Genomic DNA, 17543 nt, shown 5'->3' with positions numbered 1-17543 from the left:
GTACAATACCGGTAACCCCCGAAACTTTCCCGGTGGCCGAAACTTGACTTCCTATATATAATTCTTCACCTCCGAACCATTCCGGAACCTCTCGTGATGTCCGGGATCTCATCCGGGACTCTGAACAACTTTCAGGTTTCCGCATACATATATCTCTACAACCCTAGCGTCACCGAACCTTAAGTGTGTAGACCCTACGGGTTCGGGAGACATGCAGACATGACCGAGACGCCTCTCCGGTCAATGACCAACAGCGGGATCTGGATACCCATGTTGGCTCCCACATGTTCCACGATGATCTCATCGGATGAACCACGGTGTCGAGGATTCAATCAATCTGTATGCAATTCCCTTGTCAATCGGTATGTTACTTGCCCGAGATTCGATCGTCGGTATCCCAATACCTTGTTCAATCTCGTTACCGGCAAGTCTCTTTACTCTTACCGCAATGCATGATCCCGTGACTAACGCCTTAGTCACATTGAGCTCATTATGATGATGCATTACTGAGTGGGCCCAGAGATACCTCTCCGTCACACGGAGTGACAAATCCCAGTCTCGATCCGTGCCAACCCAACAGACACTTTCGGAGATACCCGTAGTGCACCTTTATAGTCACCCAGTTACGTTGTGACGTTTGGCACACCCAAAGCACTCCTATGGTATCCGGGAGTTGCACGATCTCATGGTCTAAGGAAAAGATACTTGACATTGGAAAAGCTCTAGCAAACGAAACTACACGATCTTTTATGCTATGCTTAGGATTGGGTCTTGTCCATCACATCATTCTCCTAATGATGTGATCCCGTTATCAATGACATCCAATGTCCATAGTCAGGAAACCATGACTATCTGTTGATCAACGAGCTAGTCAACTAGAGGCTTACTAGGGACACGTTGTGGTCTATGTATTCACACATGTATTACGATTTCCGGACAATACAATTATAGCATGAACAATAGACAATTATCATGAACAAAGAAATATAATAATAACCATTTATTATCTCCTCTAGGGCATATTTCCAACACCATCAAGGATAACAAGATGGTTTTTTTATCATATTGCATGAATTTATTCCTCTACATCATGTCATCTTGCTTAAGGCGTTACTCTGTTCTTATGAACTTAATACTCTAGATGCATGCTGGATAGCGGTTGATGTGTGGAGTAATAGTAGTAGATGCAGGCAGGAGTCGGTCTACTTGTCTCGGACGTGATGCCTATATACATGATCATACCTAGATATTCTCATAACTATGCTCAATTCTGTCAATTGCTCAACAGTAATTTGTTCACCCACCGTAAAATACTTATGCTCTTGAGAGAAGCCACTAGTGAAACCTATGGCCCCCGGGTCTATCTTCATCATATTAATCTTTCAACACTTAGTTATTTCCGTTGCTTTTTACTTTGCTTTTATTTTACTTTGCATCTTTATCATAAAAATACCAAAAATATTATCCTATCATATCTATCAGATCTCACTCTCGTAAGTGACCGTGTAGGGATTGACAACCCCTTATTGCGTTGGTTGCGAGGATTTATTTGTTTGTGTAGGTGCAAGGGACTCGCGCGTAGCCTCCTACTGGATTGATACCTTGGTTCTCAAAAACTGAGGGAAATACTTCGCTACTTTGCTTCATCACCCTTTCCTCTTCAAGGGAAAACCAACGCAGTGCTCAAAAGGTAGCAGGGACTATAGACTAGATGGAGGTGGTAGCACACGGCCGCTCTCTACGCAGCGACGCAACTGTCGGCCGGCTTGTAGGCGACCATTTCCTACGTGTTCAACTGCTCTATGCGTGTGGTTGCTTGCGGTTTAGGCGGCCGTGGCGCACTCTGCTCGTGTTCCGCCGCGCGCGCTCTACTCTCGCGTCCCTCCGGGTGCTCTGCCCTCGTCCCTCCACGCGCGCTGCCAGTGTTTGGGGCCGGCGCACGATCACACACGTTCGTGTGCATGCGGTTGCGCCGGGCGCGGCGCGACGAAGCAGTTACCCGCTGCAAAAACTGCCATGGGGACGCGCAGAGAATCCAGGCCGCCCGGCGCCCATTTATTCCTGCGGCCATTTACCTTATATCTCTCATGTCACACGACAGAATAAGCACACCCACGACGACACATACAGAGAGGACATCCAACGGTTCCAATGGCGCTCCCCGTGGCTCCAATGACGCTCCCAGCGGCCGACGACGACAACGGCGGGCAGTTCACCACGCATCACATAGTGGAAACCCACATGAGGGGGAAGGCCCTCTCGGTGGTGTACACGAGCGATCCGGTCTCGATGGAAAGCTCCATCCAAACTATGGAGCAGTTCCTTGCCGAGGACAAGTACCGAGTGGTCGGCTTCGACCTTGAGTACACCATCGGTCGTGCCGGGCACGATCAGAAGGTTGCCGTCGCCCAGTTGTGCATGCGACATGACGTCCTCGTCTACCACTACCACCTTGCCACAAGGCCTTGCGAGTGTTTCTCCAGGTTTATCAACAGCTTCGACTACAGTTTCGCTACGGTGGACACCACCAACGATCTAAAAGCGCTCAAGGTTTCGGACTTGAAATGCCCGAATCTTGTCAACATCCACCACCACTACAAGGTCTGGGGCAGTGACAAAAACAAACTGAACTCTCTGGTTGACCTCGCCTCGGCCATCATCGACCCCTACTACATGAAGATGAAGAATGAGAGCAATAAGGACAAGAACGCCTGGCACAGTGTGTGGCATGAGAGACTGGATGAACAACATGTCAAGTACGCGTCCATGGACGCGTACACAAGCTATGAGATGTACAGGCAGATCGTTGACATGAGGAAGTGTCTTCTTCTTGCCCCAGACGAGGGAGCGTCACAAGAAGTAGATGACTAGACAATCATTTCTCCTACTTTAGAATGCATGCAATTGTTTATTGAGGTGCGTGCGAATGGTCTGTATAGTCACATATGTAATTGGATGTTTATTCCAGTTATATATATATACATGTTATTCTACTGTAGACAGAGAAAATCACATGGCTTATTAGCAGCAATCGTCTCTGTTATTATTGGTCTTCGCACACATTTCTGATTACGGACCTATTTGCCGCGTATCACCCACATCTTGTTCAGTTGAACCGTTTTCATTGTGTTGCCTAATCACACACAGTTCATCCTGGTGAACCGTATGCTGTATATCACACACGCCTTCATCTGGCTGCCCGTTTCTTTTGTTCCTCCTTATCCCAAACAGTTAATTGAACTGAACCGTATGCCCTGCATCGCACACGCAACTAAAATCTGAATCGTGTTTGATGCATCAGTCATCGCAAACGTTTTGCACCTTTTTTGACTTTTTTTTACACCACCATTTGTGATTATGGCATCGCACACAGTTTCGTCGAAGGGTCTCTGGTCGTAGTGTCGCGTTTGGACCATCCTGCAGTAGTGATAGTCACTTATGTAATTGGATGTTTATTTCATTTATATATATACATGTTATTCTTCTGTAGACAGAGAAAATCACATGGTTTATTAGCAGCAATCGTCTGTGTTATTATTGGTCTTCGCACACATTTCTGATTACGGACATGTTTGCCGCATATCACACACATCTTGTTCAGTTGAGCCATTTCCATTGTGTTGCCTAATCACACATAGTTCATCCTAGTGAATTGTATGCCATATATCGCAGACACCCTCATCTGGCTGCCCGTTTCTGTTGTTCTGCATCATCGCAAACAGTTCTTCTGGATTAACCGTTTGCCACAAATCGCACACGCAAATCTAATATGAACCGTGTTTGATGTTGCCGCCATCGCAAACATTTTGCATTTTTTTGATGGTTTTATTACATCACCGTTTGTGATTGATGCATCGCACACAGTTTCGTCGAAGGGTCTCTGATTCGACTGTCGCGTTTGGACCATCCTGCAGTAGTGCAAGCATCATGTGGTGAGGAAAGATCTAGGCACATATGGCCATTCAAATATATTTGATCATGATTTATTATTGTTGACAATTATCTCTATGATAAATGAGTTGGGAGGCGAAACATTAAGCCCCTATCTTTCCCTATGTTCGATGAATACCATTTGTTCTAAAAATATGCTTTGAGTACTAGCAATCATAGAAGACTATATAATGATTGAGTATGTTGAGCTCTTACTTAGACTCTGTTGAATAAGTTGAATTGATAATTGTTTGGTGACTAAGAATATAAGTTGTTGAGTTGCAAGAGAATTCATTGTTTGGACCTTAACATGTGAATTGGTTGCTATGATGCTAGGAAAAGTGATTGAAATTATCATTGACCAAACTTATGCACTTTGCTAGCATTCACACTTTATAAATTATTTATTTTATCATTTACTTACTCGAGGACGAGTAGGAATTAAGCTTGGGGATGCTGATACATCTCCAACGTATCTATAATTTATGAAGTATTCATGCCATGTTTACAACAATTTTATATGGTTTTGATATGATTTGCATGGAACTAACCCGGACTGACGCTGTTTTCAGCAGAACTACCGTGGTGTTTTTTTGTGCAGAAATAAAAGTTATCTGAATGCAACGAAATTTTTTGATGATTTTTTTTGGAATAAAAGAGGCAGTAGAAGCTTCGTGGGTGGACCAGAAGGTGAAGGAGGTGAGCACAAGACACCTGGGCGCGCCAGGAGGCCCAGGCGCGCCCAGGTGGGTTGTGCTCACCTCGAGGCCCTTCTTCACGTGATTCCAATGCTGAAAAATCCTATAAATAGAGAAACCATCAGAAATAACCCTAGATCAAAAGTTCCGCTGCCGCAAGCCTCTGTAGCCACGAAAAACCAATCTAGACCCCGTACTCTCGACCATACGAGGGAACGAAGCACTATGCGCGCCACTGCACTCTCGGCCATCAAGGGGCGCAGATGGCGGCCTTCCTCGACGTCAAGCAAGTGGTGCCACCCATGACCATTGAGGTCGGCACCGACGACGGCAAAACCAAGTCCAAGGCTCCGAACTCGGAGCTCGGTGTGTGGTATGCGCGAGATCAGCAGGTTTTCTCTTACCTGCTGACCATGCTATCGTGCGAGATGGACATCCAAGTTGCAACATGCCACATCGCAGCTGAGCTGCGGAACACCGTGCAAGGGACGCTGGCGTCGCATACCCGCGCGCGGACCGTTAACGTCAGGATTGCGCTGGCGAACCTCCAGAAGGGCAACTCCACCGTCGTTGAGTACGTCGGTAAGGTCAGAACACTTTGTGATGAATTAGCTGCTTCAGGAAAGAAGGTGGACGAGGAAGATGTTGTCTCTCAGAGCCTCGCTGGACTCGATGAGGAGTTCTATCCTGTGGTATTTGCCATGTGTTCCCGGGTTGAGCCCGTTGGGGTCCCGGAGTTGTACTCGCAGCTCCTGAGCTTCGAGACTCGCATGAATCTTCCTGGCGGGTCCTCCTAGTCGTCTGCAAGTGCGGCAGCACGTGGGCGCTTCAACAAGCCGAACGGCGGCGGCGATCGCGGTCGTAGCTTCCCCAACAAACAAGGCGGCGGTGGCGGCAGTGACCGCAACCGCAACTTCTCCAAGCCGCCAAACCGTGGAAACGGGGGAGGCGGTGGCAACGGTGGCGGTATCGGTGGGAACTACAACAACAATCCCTCTACTAAGCCAACCTGCCAAATCTTTGGCAAGCTTGGACATCCAGCATGGAAGTGCTGGAAGAGATAGGACTCCTCCTATCAGGGAGGGGAAGAACAGCAACAACGCTCGGCGAACATGGCGGCCCCCCAGTATGGAGTTGATACCAACTGGTATCTTGACAGCGGCGCGACAGATCACATTACAGGAGATCTAGAGAAGCTGACAGTTCGAGATTGCTACACCGGAAACGAGCAAATCCACACAGCTAGTGGATTAGTTATGACTATTACTCACATTGGTCAATCACATATATATATACCCCTGAACGTGATCTTGTTCTTAGAAACATCCTTCATGTTCTCGAAGCTGATAAAAGTCTAATCTCTGCTAGTCGCCTTTCTGTTGACAATAACTCTTTCATTGAAATTCATCCATATTCTTTTATTGTTAAGGATCGGGCACCGAAGAGAATCCTTCTTCGCGGCAAGGGTAGGCGAGTCCTATACCCTGTGAAACACATGGAACAAGACGCCAAGAAGCATGTGCTCAGTGTCATTACTCCATCCTCGGATAGATGGCACCGACGTCTAGGGCATCCTTCATCTATTAGTCCAGCTATTGAATCAATAGGTAGAAAGAAGTACTATGTAAGCTTCATAGATTTCAGTAAGTATACATGGATCTACCTAATCAAACATAAGTCGGAAGTTTTTCAAAGATTTCATGACTTTCAAAATCTTGTTGAACGACAATTCAATCGAAAAATTCTTGCTCTCCAGACAGATTGGGGAGGAGAATATGAGAAGCTAAATTCCTTTTTTTACTAAAATAGGAATATCCCATCATGTCTCGTGCCCCCATGCACATCAACAGAATGGGTCAGCTGAACGCCAGCATCGCCATATAGTTGAAGTAGGTTCATTTCTTGCTCAAGCTTGTATGCCCCTCAAATTTTGGGATGAGGCCTTTATTGTAGCAACTATCTTATAAATAGATTGCCTAGCAAAGTTATCAAGTTTGAAACTACTCTTGAAAAATTGTTCAATGACAAACCCAATTATTCGTCTCTTAGAATTTTTGGGTGTGCTTGCTGGCCCAACTTACACCCATAAAATGCACACAAACTTCAGTTTCGTTCTAAGCGTTGTGCATTTATTGGTTATAGTAACTTACATAAAGGCTTCAAGTGCCTAGATATTTCCACCGGGTGTGTTTACATCTCAAGAGATGTTGTCTTGATGAAACGATTTTTCCTTTCTCTTAATTACACCCAAACGCCTGTGCTTGCCTCGGGCTGAAATTCTTTTTTTTGTCTCTGGAGCTCTTAAATCCAATAGATCACGGGGGCAATACATGTGTTGATCAATTGGCAACTAGTCATAACACTGATTCTAGTGAAAAATTGATGTTTTTGGTCATGATTTTATGCAGAAACAACACTTGTTACCTGGCTGTACAGGCACAGGACACGAGGCAGCGACAGGTGCCGATCCCGAGAGATTTGGTGCAGATGCGTCGACTTCAACGGGCGCAAATCCCAGGGAGGATTCACCTGGCCCGGGCACTGCAGGCAGCCCCTCCGCGCACAACACGCGGACGGAAACACGCGCACGAGCGGGTGGGTCCGGCTCGCCCTTGTCCTCATGCGACGACAACCGGCCCGAGTCGGCTGGGTGCGGGACATCTCTTGCGCGTCATAATGAGGCCGGCAGCCCGTCTCGTCATGGGCTGTCATCGCCTGACTCCCAGGTGCCTGATCCGAGCGGATCGACCGCACTGACACTGAAGGAGATTCTCCTAGCCGGTCGGTACGAGGAGGCGGATCCTCTGTGGCCCCTACTAGATCTGATGTGGTCACAGGAGGTGGATCTTCTGCGGCTGGTTCTTCAGGCGCTACTGTTTCTACACGGGTAACTCGATCACAACAAGGTATCTTCAAACCAACAGTTCCCAAGGATGGAACCGTCAGGTATAAGAAAAAAATTAAATTTGCAAATTTTTGATGCTACTGGTGAGCCACGGAATTTGATAGAAGCCTTGCATGATAAGAATTGGAAAAATGCCATGAATATTGAGTATGATGCTCTAATGAGAAATCAAAACATGGCATCTACTGTCACCTAAGCAAGCGAGGAACATTATAGATTGTAAGTGGGTATATAAAATTAAAAAGAAAGCTGATGGCATAATAGACAGATACAAGGCTAGGTTAGTAGCTAAAGGATTCAAACAACGGTATGGTATCGATTATGAGGACACTTTCAGTCCAGTAGTAAAAGCTGCTACTATTAGACTTGTTCTGTCTGTTGATGTCTTCAGGGGATGGAGTCTTCGCCAACTGGATGTACAGAATACGTTTTTGATGGTGTTCTCGAGGAGGAGGTCTATATGCGACAGCCACCTGGATTTGAGGATGGGTCAAGGCCACATCATGTGTGCAGATTGGACAAAGCTCTGTATGGCCTAAAACAGGCACCCAGGGCTTGGTATTCAAGGTTGAGTTCAAAGCTACAACAACTTGGTTTTCGACCCTCAAGGGGAGACACCTCTCTGTTCTTCTTCAAGAAAGGGAAGGTGATCATATTTGTGTTAATTTATGTTGATGATATAATTGTTGCTAGTTCTTCATCAGAAGCCACCTCAACATTGTTAACAAATTTGAAAATTGAGTTTGCAATCAAAGATCTAGGAGAGTTGCATTACTTCCTAGGCATTGAAGTTAAAAGATTACATGAGGGTATTTTGTTAACTCAAGAGAAATATGCCAAAGACATATTGAGGCGTGTGGGAATGACGGATAATAAACCTTCCAGCACACCTATGCCAACCACTGAAAAACTATCATTGCATGAAGGAGAATTACTAAGTCCAGAAGAAGGAACTAAATACAGAAGCACAGTTGGTGCACTTCAGTATTTAACATTGACAAGACCAGATATATCTTTTTCTGTTAATAAGGCCTGTCAGTTTCTGCATGCTCCTACTTCTGTTCACTGGACTGTTGTAAAGCGAATACTGAGGTATATTCAAGGAAGTGTTGGAACTGGTTTGACAATATGTAAGTCTCCTTCAACAACAGTTAGTGCCTTCTCTGATGCAGATTGAGCAGGATGTCTTGATGATAGGAAATCTACTGGAGGTTTTGCTATGTTCTTTGGTTCAAATATTATATCATGGAATGCAAAGAAGCAAGCAACAGTCTCACGCTCTAGCACTGAAGTTGAATACAAGTCTTTGGCAAATGCTACTGCTGAGATAATGTGGGTAGAGAAACTTCTTGATGAATTGGATATTGAAAGACCACATGTGTCATATTTGTGGTGTGACAATCTTGGAGCAACATATCTATCTGCAAATCATGTGTTTCATGCTAGGACAAAGCACATAGAAATTGACTTTCATTTTTGTTCGTGAAAGAGTTGCACAAAAACTTCTGGAGATAAAGTTTATTCCAACTGGAGATCAAGTTGCAGATGGGTTCACTAAACCACTACAAGTTCGACAGCTTCAAGCCTTCAAGAACAATCTGAACCTTGACGTGTTAAGATTGAGGAAGGATGTTAAATGATATGTTGTAGTGTGTCAACTGGTACAGAATATGTGTATGCGTGAGTTGTATGAGGAGGTTGTTAGCAAGTCTATCCTTACCTTGTATAGCTTGGACTAGGGGTCAAGACTTCAACAACCTCCTCAACTGCATGTATCTCTTGTCATATACTCCCTCCGTCCCATAATATAAGACACTAGTGTAAAAAAGGCTCTTATATTATGGGACGGAGGGAGTATATTAACACGAATGCGTCCCTGATGAAGATCATCAAACCCTTAACGCCCTTTCTTTCACAGAGCACACGTGCCGGCGCTGAGGAGTCCGGGGGCGGGGGGAGAGCGTGGGGGGAGGAGGCGGAGGCGCGTCCGCGGCTGCAGGCGAGGGGAGGAACGATAGCGAGGGGCCCAGGCCGGGGCCGGCGGGGTCGCCCGCGCGGTCGCCAGACGGCGAGAGCCTCATTTCAAATTCTCCCTTGGACTAATTACCAATTTCTGTTTACAAGACAATATTCGAGTGCACAAGCTACACAGGGTTTTGCTGTATGCACAGGAATGACCTGGAGTCTGGACACACACCACACCTATTGCTTGTCTTGTCCAGGTATTGATCCGGTGAGAATTGGGTTTGGTTCATCCACAAGAAGCCACTTACAAGGACTACCACGAGTCCATACAGCATGCAACAGACAGATCCAGGTGCCTTATCTCCATCCAGGCTGCAATACAAGCACAGCTGAGGTGATATTGTTTCAGCAGCAAAAGTACCTTCGGTTCATGTCAAAATGTCAAAACCCCACTGAACGTTATTCATCATTCGATCGAAGAGACTCGAGCGAAACAGCGCCTTGATGATAATAACTATGTACAGATCCCCGCGACGCGATCGTCACCCTGACCTACAACGCGTACATCTTCTTGTACTCGGTGTTGATCAGCTCCGGGTCCGAGTCGACCGGCATGGACCATGACCGGGACTGGCTCGCGGAGGCCTTCCTGATCTTCCTCATGCTCTTCTCCTCCATCCTGTGCGCCACGATGCAGTAGCACATGGAGCCGAGGGTGGTGAGCATGATCACCGCGCCGATGGCCATGGTGCACCAGGCCAGCCACCAGTCGCCGCGGCCGACCACGACGTAGGTCAGCGCTATGAACGCCGCGGAGATGAAGAGGCACGCCAGCCACATGAGCTTGTTCATCACGAAGACCATCCTCCGCTTGGCCTTCTGCTCCACCACGATCAGCGACGTCTGGACGACCACGACGGCGAGCGAGATGAAGAGCGCCAGCGAGTCGAACACCAGGAACATTATGAAGGCCGGTTCGCTGGCCACGTACGCCTGCCCCAGCGACATGCCGGGGGGCGCCTGGCTCATGTCCTCCACGAAGTTGCCGGGCACGGTGAATATGGCAGCGAAGGCGACGGTGGCGATGAGCACCGCCACCACGGTGTTGGAGTTGATGGCGTTGTTCAGGCCGCCGATGTGGAGCTTCTCCAGCCTGCTCTTGATCTTCTGGACCTGCATCTTGGTCTGCCGTGTCTGCTTGATCTGGGACTGGACGTCGTGCCTGATATCACTCACGGTTTGCTTCAGCTGCTTTGCCGGGTTTGCAGGATGCACTGGCTCTTTTGCAGTTACGACGCCGCCGGCGTCTCTCAGAATGTTGACGAGTTCTTGGTTGTTCATCTTCTCAGCAATGGCAAGAGCAGTCTCTCCAGACCTGTTAACTGCATTGACATCAATCCCCTCAACTGACAGTAGAGTCTGCACTATCTGCAAGGAATTAAAAAATGTATCAGTCAAGATATAAAAAAACACTGAAAATAGGAACTGGAAAGTTCTCAATAAAACAAAAATTCCTAAGAGACATCAATCCTTTTTCCCAAGAACCTAAGCTACTTCATGTTTATGTTGAGCTTCAGTGAAATATTATGCCTCTAACAAGTTCAAATAATCTTGTTCTTAATTTTATTTATTTGTTTACTGAAAGAAAAAAACATTATTGCAATCCTAAGCAGAGAAGATGTTTACAGCAAAAAAAAGCTGCTGAACTTTATGCTCCAATTAGCCTTAGCAAAACTAAGTTCAGTAAGTAACGCTGTAACAGGACAGGATCACAGGATAGCAAATGATTGATAACAGCATAACAGAAAATGGTAAATATATGTAACTGTAGAAAATGATTCACAATATCTGTTCACTTACAACGATATTGCCCTTCCGAGTCGCAACATGCAGTGGCCTGTTCCCCTTGTTATCTTCTAGATGGCTAACTGAGAAATCAGGCTTCAACAACTCAACCACAATTTCAGCATTCGTTCCTTTGGACGCCATATGCAGCGCCGTCTGCCCCTTCTTGTCTGTTCTTAAACCAATCCCTGGATCCTTATTTAACAAGGATCTTACAACTTCCACATGGCCCATCCTCGCCGCGGAATGCAAAACTGTTTTCCCATTATTTCTCGCAATTTTGGCAAGGCTAGCATCAGTTTCCAGTAGGAGGTTGACAATATCAATGTGACCCTGAATGGCAGCAGTTTCCAAAGCTGTGGCGTTTACAGAGTTTGTAGTCATAGCAAGAGCAGGAAAGGCCTGCAGCAGCTCCTTCAGAACATCTGCAAAATCAAGAAATGGAAGAAGAGAATAAACCACTGATATTTTGGAAATTTACCTTGAACCATATTATCAAGCAAGTAATTACAGCTATGGCTTATGACTGTAATTCGATCTCCACTATCAGAAAGTCAACATATCAGAATGATATAAACTCCAATAGAGAATAAAGCAGAGTGAGATAAGATCTAACTAGTGGTTGCATTATATCCAACGTGCGCAACACAACTATGACTATATCTTATACTACATCACACCATAACTTCTTTGAGAATAACCCAGAATTTCCCTACCCCTCATAAATTAGGACTGCTAGTGCTACAGAGAAACTCAACTTGTCAGTTGCCACCTACATAAAATAGTCAAGACTAGAGTCCAACTCAAATCAGGTATGCATTATTTTCAGACATTAATGAGAAAAAGATGGCCAGATGTTAGCACTTGTTCTTGGGTGAAAAGATCATGAACAAAATCACTGTTCTTGATGTGAGCACCAGTATGTCACCAACTCAATCAGATAAGAATAGACTCTTTTTTTCCGACCCGGAGCAATCTACTCACTGCACCAAAATCTATGGCCAAATCCTGATTACAAAGACTTCTAAGGAATCATTTCACAAGCTTGGATTGAAAAGAATTATCAGAACAATAGGCTGAACTGGTGACAAGGAAAACAGCTTACCCAGATGGCCCTGCTTCGCCGCGATGTGGAAGGCGTCGAAGCTGTTGCTGGCCTTGATCCCCGCCGTCTGCATATCAGACACCTTCAAGATCTCGCGCACCACCTCCGTGTGCCCCTTGTCGGCGGCCACGTACAGCGCCGTCTCCCCGTCCTGGTTCGGCCGGGCGGCCAGCTCGCCGGCCATCTCCTGGCCGGATTCGGCAAGGATCCTCTGGACGTTGGAGACGTTGCCGGCCCTCGCCGCGAGGTGGAGCGGCGTGTCACCGCGCTTGCCGGGGCTGTCCTTGCTCCGCCGGAAGTTGTCCATCCCCCGGAAGCTCTTGAGCTTCTCCAGCGCGCCCAGGCGGAAGCTGGTCTGCCTCTCCATGTCCAAGCCCAATAATCAACTGGAAGTGACCGGAGGGATTCCTCAATCTGTAACGCCCCTGTTCTTGCGAAAATCCAGGCAACCCCTTGCCTCACCAACTCCGGCGATTACGGTTGCTTCTCTTGATTTCTAGGGACCTGAGATTGTGATCGCAAAAAATCCAAGACTTGCCTTTTTCTGATTTACAGGAAGCAACAGGCTGCCTTGCACAAAACCGTCGCAAGCGCCGGGATCCCCACCAATCAATACCCTTGGGCCATGAACACGGCACCTGAAACTGCAAATGGGAGAAGGCAAATCTCAGTATTCGTACCAGCTTTTGGCATGGCGGCCAATCCTGACAAAGAACATCTCCAAGAACCGAAGATGAAAAAGAAAAGCTATGGAATTCAAACCAACAAAGTGATATACAGGAGAAAAAGGAAACAAGATGAACCTTACCAATTTCGCCCCAGCGCACCAAGGAAATAAAACCAGATGATTGATTCTAATGCTCCCAAAACCCCACGCTCTCTTGCGCCGGTCGCCACGAACGCAGATGGCTGGCAGGACCTTACAATGAGCCAAGAAAAAAAAAAAGGGAACCAAGGTCCAGCTGGTATCTTGGACCTCTCCTAGCTTTTATTCTTGTTGTTTGTTGGCTCCCCTCCTATCTAGAGCTCACTTTCAGGGTTCACCACCTCTGCTTGGCCTCTTTCCACCAAGTGAAGACAGCACGGTTTGTTTCTTGCATTTCATTAACTGCGCAAGTTGGCGGTCTCTATTGGTTCCTTCCCAATTTTCTTTTCATGTTTATTTTTCATTTTCATGCTGGAGCTCCCACTAGATCAATAATAATATTAAAAAAGGTTTTCGTCCCGCTTTACATATAAAACAAACCACCGGAGCCACAGAGTATATAAAAGTTCACAACGCACACACCCACAAAAGTAGCACGAAAGACAGTACGAAGGTTCTGTTAAGGGCACAGCTCAACAAACCCCCCAAAAAAAAGAAAACAACAATGCGGCAAAAGCACGAAGGAGTCTAATCCGGCTCGGATGGAGGAGGGGGAAGCGGCGGCGACAAGCGGAAGGCCATCGAGCGAAGGTTGGCGATGAAGGAGTTGATGGCATCTCGATCCTGGGGGCGGCTAAGCGGCCACCAAAGCTATAGGTAACCACACAGTTTGAAGATAGCGTCAGTAGCTCGTCGGAGCGGAACGCGCTGGATCACAAGTTTATTGCTGATCGTCCACAGGGTCCAGGCGAGGATCCCAATCTCCAACCACCTAATGTGGCGAGCGCTCTGGGGGGAGGCTTGCAGTTCGGCGAATAGGTCGGGAAAGTTGCTGTTACACCAACGACCGCCAACCGCCTCCCGAAAGCAGCTCCAGAGGAATTGGGCGTACACGCAGGAGAAGAAGATGTGATTTGAGTCCTCGTCCGTCCCGCAAAGGGGGCACAGCCTACCCGGGCCATTCCGCTTGCGGACCTCCACGCCGGAAGGGGTCCGGCCACGGATCCATTGCCACATGAAGATCCTAATCTTCAGAGGTAGCCTAATGGACCACACCGCAGTGAGGGGAAGAGGGGCGGTGGAGGGCGCAATGGCCTGGTAAAGGGACTTGGTGGAGAAGACACCTGAGGGCTCCAGACGCCAGGAGATGCAGTCGGTCGCAAGATCCACATCCGGCTCATGGAGAGCAATGCAATCAGTTGCAAGATCCAGAGGCCCAAATGCCCTCCGGAAAACGAGGCACCCTAAGTCAATAAGAGTGACCTCGACGGAGATCCTAAGTTCAACCGCGATGGAGAACAAGTCGGGGAAGCGGGCGGCGAAAGGGCAGTTCCCAGCCAACCGGTCAAACCAAAACAGAGTGGCGGCACCGGAGCCCATCGAGATGGAGGTCCCGATGTAGAGAGGGAGCAACTGGATGACAGACTGTCAAAATTGGGATCCGCCAGACCGCTGACAAAGGCTAGCGGTTGTCCCCGCAAGTATTTGTCCCGGATGATATCCAGCCAGAGACCACCCTGCCCTTGCGCAATGCGCCAGAGCCAGCAGGACAACAGTGCGATGTTCATGCATTTGGAGCACATGATCCCGAGCCCGCCTTGGTCGCGTGGCTTGTAGATGTCGGGCCAGGTGACCATGTGGTACTTGTGCTTATTATTCGCCTGCCCAGAAGAACCTAGCCTCTATCTCTGTCTCATGATGATAACGGTAAGGTATTGTGTAATTCTGCCTCTGTCTCATATTAATTGTCGTTCAAATTGATTTATCTGGATGAGAGTATGTTAGAAAATAAAAGGCTCAAAACAGTTTTCTGGTCATAAGCATTTGCAATTAGCATGGTGCCATAGCCAAGTTGGTCATTTTCGTATATGTGATCAATCCTCCTTCACTCTCCCTATCTGAAGAATCCAGTGCAGGAGACTGTGAACATAAAAAAGCACTTGCTATCAGAGTGTAAAAACGAAAAAGGAAAACGGTTCTTCTTCTGGTTTATACTAGTAAGGTACATGTGTATTGCATGCATAAGATTAGGTAACTAAATTATGAATAAATATCACACTATAGTATGTAAATTTTGAGTCATATATGCATGATGTAGATGTTCGTTTAATTTTTATAGTTTATCTCATTCAAAATCAATTCGTTTTGTAAAAAAAAATATTTTAAGATTCATGGAATTGTGCATTGTAAAGCATAAAGTAAAAACGAATAGTGACAATTCATTTAAAAAAAGTTTGGACAATTAAGATATGGAAGATTCTAGAATAAAGGAGAAGTGCTTTTGTTTTAAGGTTTGTGCATTATGCTTAATTTCAACCATGAAGTCTTCTAGATTGTACGTGTGACAGAATCTGATGGAATGTACTCCCTCCGTCTCATAATGTAAGACATTTTAGTGTAGTGTCAAAAAATGTCTTACATTATGGGACAGGGAGTAAATGATATCCAACGGCCAGTAGTGTTCGGATTTGTCATCTCTATACCGTCGGATTAGATTCATCCAACGACCAACTTTCAAAATTAGGCATAGGAGCATAGAAAAGATCGAAATGGCCATACCTTACACGTGATGCCGACAGGATTCTTTTTGGGCCCACGTGTCAACGTAACACTATACGTTGCTCTTCTTTGAATGCATACACGTATGTGTAGGTGAAGGTGCACATGCTGCCTTGTGTGGTGTGGGCTCCGGCCGGCAGCCGAAAGCCGCCAAAAGCACAATCACTTGAGAGCACAAGAATACAACACATGCATGTGGGCGGCCTGCCTCCCCCGGCAAGATTTGCATAATACTGGTAGATGGATTTCCTAGTATAATGGTTTGTGATGAATACCATCTTAATACAATTATGTGGAGTGGGAAACAATACACAAGTTGAGGCCAAGCGGTGGATACCTTGAAAGTGTGTCCTGTGGCCTCACTTCACTTTCAAGTTCAGGGTTACTGCCACACGCAAAATAATAATAATAATGATAACAAGGTTCAGAGTAGCTGAAGGTGTGAGTACAAAATGAGCAGTAATGACTAGAAAGTGTATTGGGACGGTGCTTTATTGACAAATTTTAAACAAAAAGAGTATCTGTATTTTAACAAAAAAACCTCTTATATTATGAGACGGAGGAAGTACTCCATCCGTTCCTAAATATAAGTCTTTTTAGACATTTTAAATGGACTACAATATACGGATGTATATAGACATATTTTAGAGTGTAGATTCATTCATTTTGCTCCGTATGTAGTCACTTGTTATAATCTCTAAAAAGACTTATATTTTGGACTACAACATACGGATGCATGGATGCATGCTGGCCACCTTAATGCATGCATGCATGTAGAGATTTTTCTTGTTTGAGTGGATCGTGCATGGAGAGATTGGAATGTAGACACAGAAGAACATGCAATACAAAGTTACAGATAAATTTTGAATTGAATAAAGAGCATGTATGTCGCTGGTGCGCTCAAAAGGAATGATACTTATATGCAATCATGGCTGGATATATAAAATAAACATCTCTGAATCATGCCTGGCCCTGGCCGCATCATGTGCTCGTGTCTCCTGCTCCGCTGACTGTTGTGCACCGGCCAGCAGGCGATGCATGGTGCGTCAGATTAGCACCCACCGGCAATATATTAAGTGCTGCACGGCCGCACTAAGCCAGCCAAGATTCCCACCAAAACCAGCGTATTATACATACAAATACAATGAAGTAACGATGCCAGTTAATCGATTGCTCGCATATGTGCCGCCGATGACTCTTAAGTCCTCGGCGTTGAGGGTTGTGCGTCGATCGAGTGGTGATGCTCAGCGGTGTTGGGCATGTTGCATGCACGCAAAGGTCCTGATGTGTGGCGTCAGTGTCCATTATTATAACTTGGGCGGCAGCAGACATGTGGCAGTACCTAAGGTTAACTATGATGATGCTATATCGTGCACATCACTCGGATAACTGCTTTCCTGAAAGTGTTCTGATTAACAAGTATAAGTGCTAGTAGTAGCAGAAGATGGATCCGGGAAGAATACAAGATTGACGTACTGACTTGACTGCATGAGCACGAGCCATCTATAACGACACGTACAAATGCTGGAGCAGATGGGGCTAGCAGGATGATTATATGGGTTCCCTACTCTCTCTCTCTCTCCAAAGAAATATCGTGGTATAGAACGGAGGAGAAAACCTGCAGCATCACCACCCAGCACTGCAGGCTTGACTGACTTCCATGGGTTGTCA

The 17543-nt window shown here is 46.3% G+C and overlaps 1 protein-coding gene and 1 pseudogene across 1 annotated transcript; one reads left to right on the top strand and one right to left on the bottom strand.

Moving 5' to 3' along the window:
* The first annotated feature begins 5254 nt into the window (after nucleotides 1-5254).
* On the top strand, nucleotides 5255-5393 carry LOC123171736 (uncharacterized; annotated as a pseudogene).
* A 4458-nt stretch (nucleotides 5394-9851) lies between these two features.
* On the bottom strand, nucleotides 9852-13551 carry LOC123170311 (ankyrin repeat-containing protein At5g02620). The gene is made up of 4 exons (XM_044588158.1): nucleotides 13257-13551; nucleotides 12449-13092; nucleotides 11359-11768; nucleotides 9852-10926 (listed from the first exon to the last, which is right to left on the bottom strand). Exons 2-4 carry the CDS (start codon nucleotides 12813-12815, stop codon nucleotides 10051-10053), a joined length of 1653 nt encoding a protein of 550 aa, XP_044444093.1. The 5' UTR covers nucleotides 12816-13092; nucleotides 13257-13551; the 3' UTR covers nucleotides 9852-10050.
* Nucleotides 13552-17543: the final 3992 nt, after the last annotated feature.

Source organism: Triticum aestivum, chromosome 7D (genome assembly GCF_018294505.1).
Source record: "Triticum aestivum cultivar Chinese Spring chromosome 7D, IWGSC CS RefSeq v2.1, whole genome shotgun sequence".
NCBI lineage: Eukaryota > Viridiplantae > Streptophyta > Magnoliopsida > Poales > Poaceae > Triticum > Triticum aestivum.
Note: the sequence above shows the minus strand (reverse complement) of the source record. Positions and strands in the feature narration are given on the sequence as shown.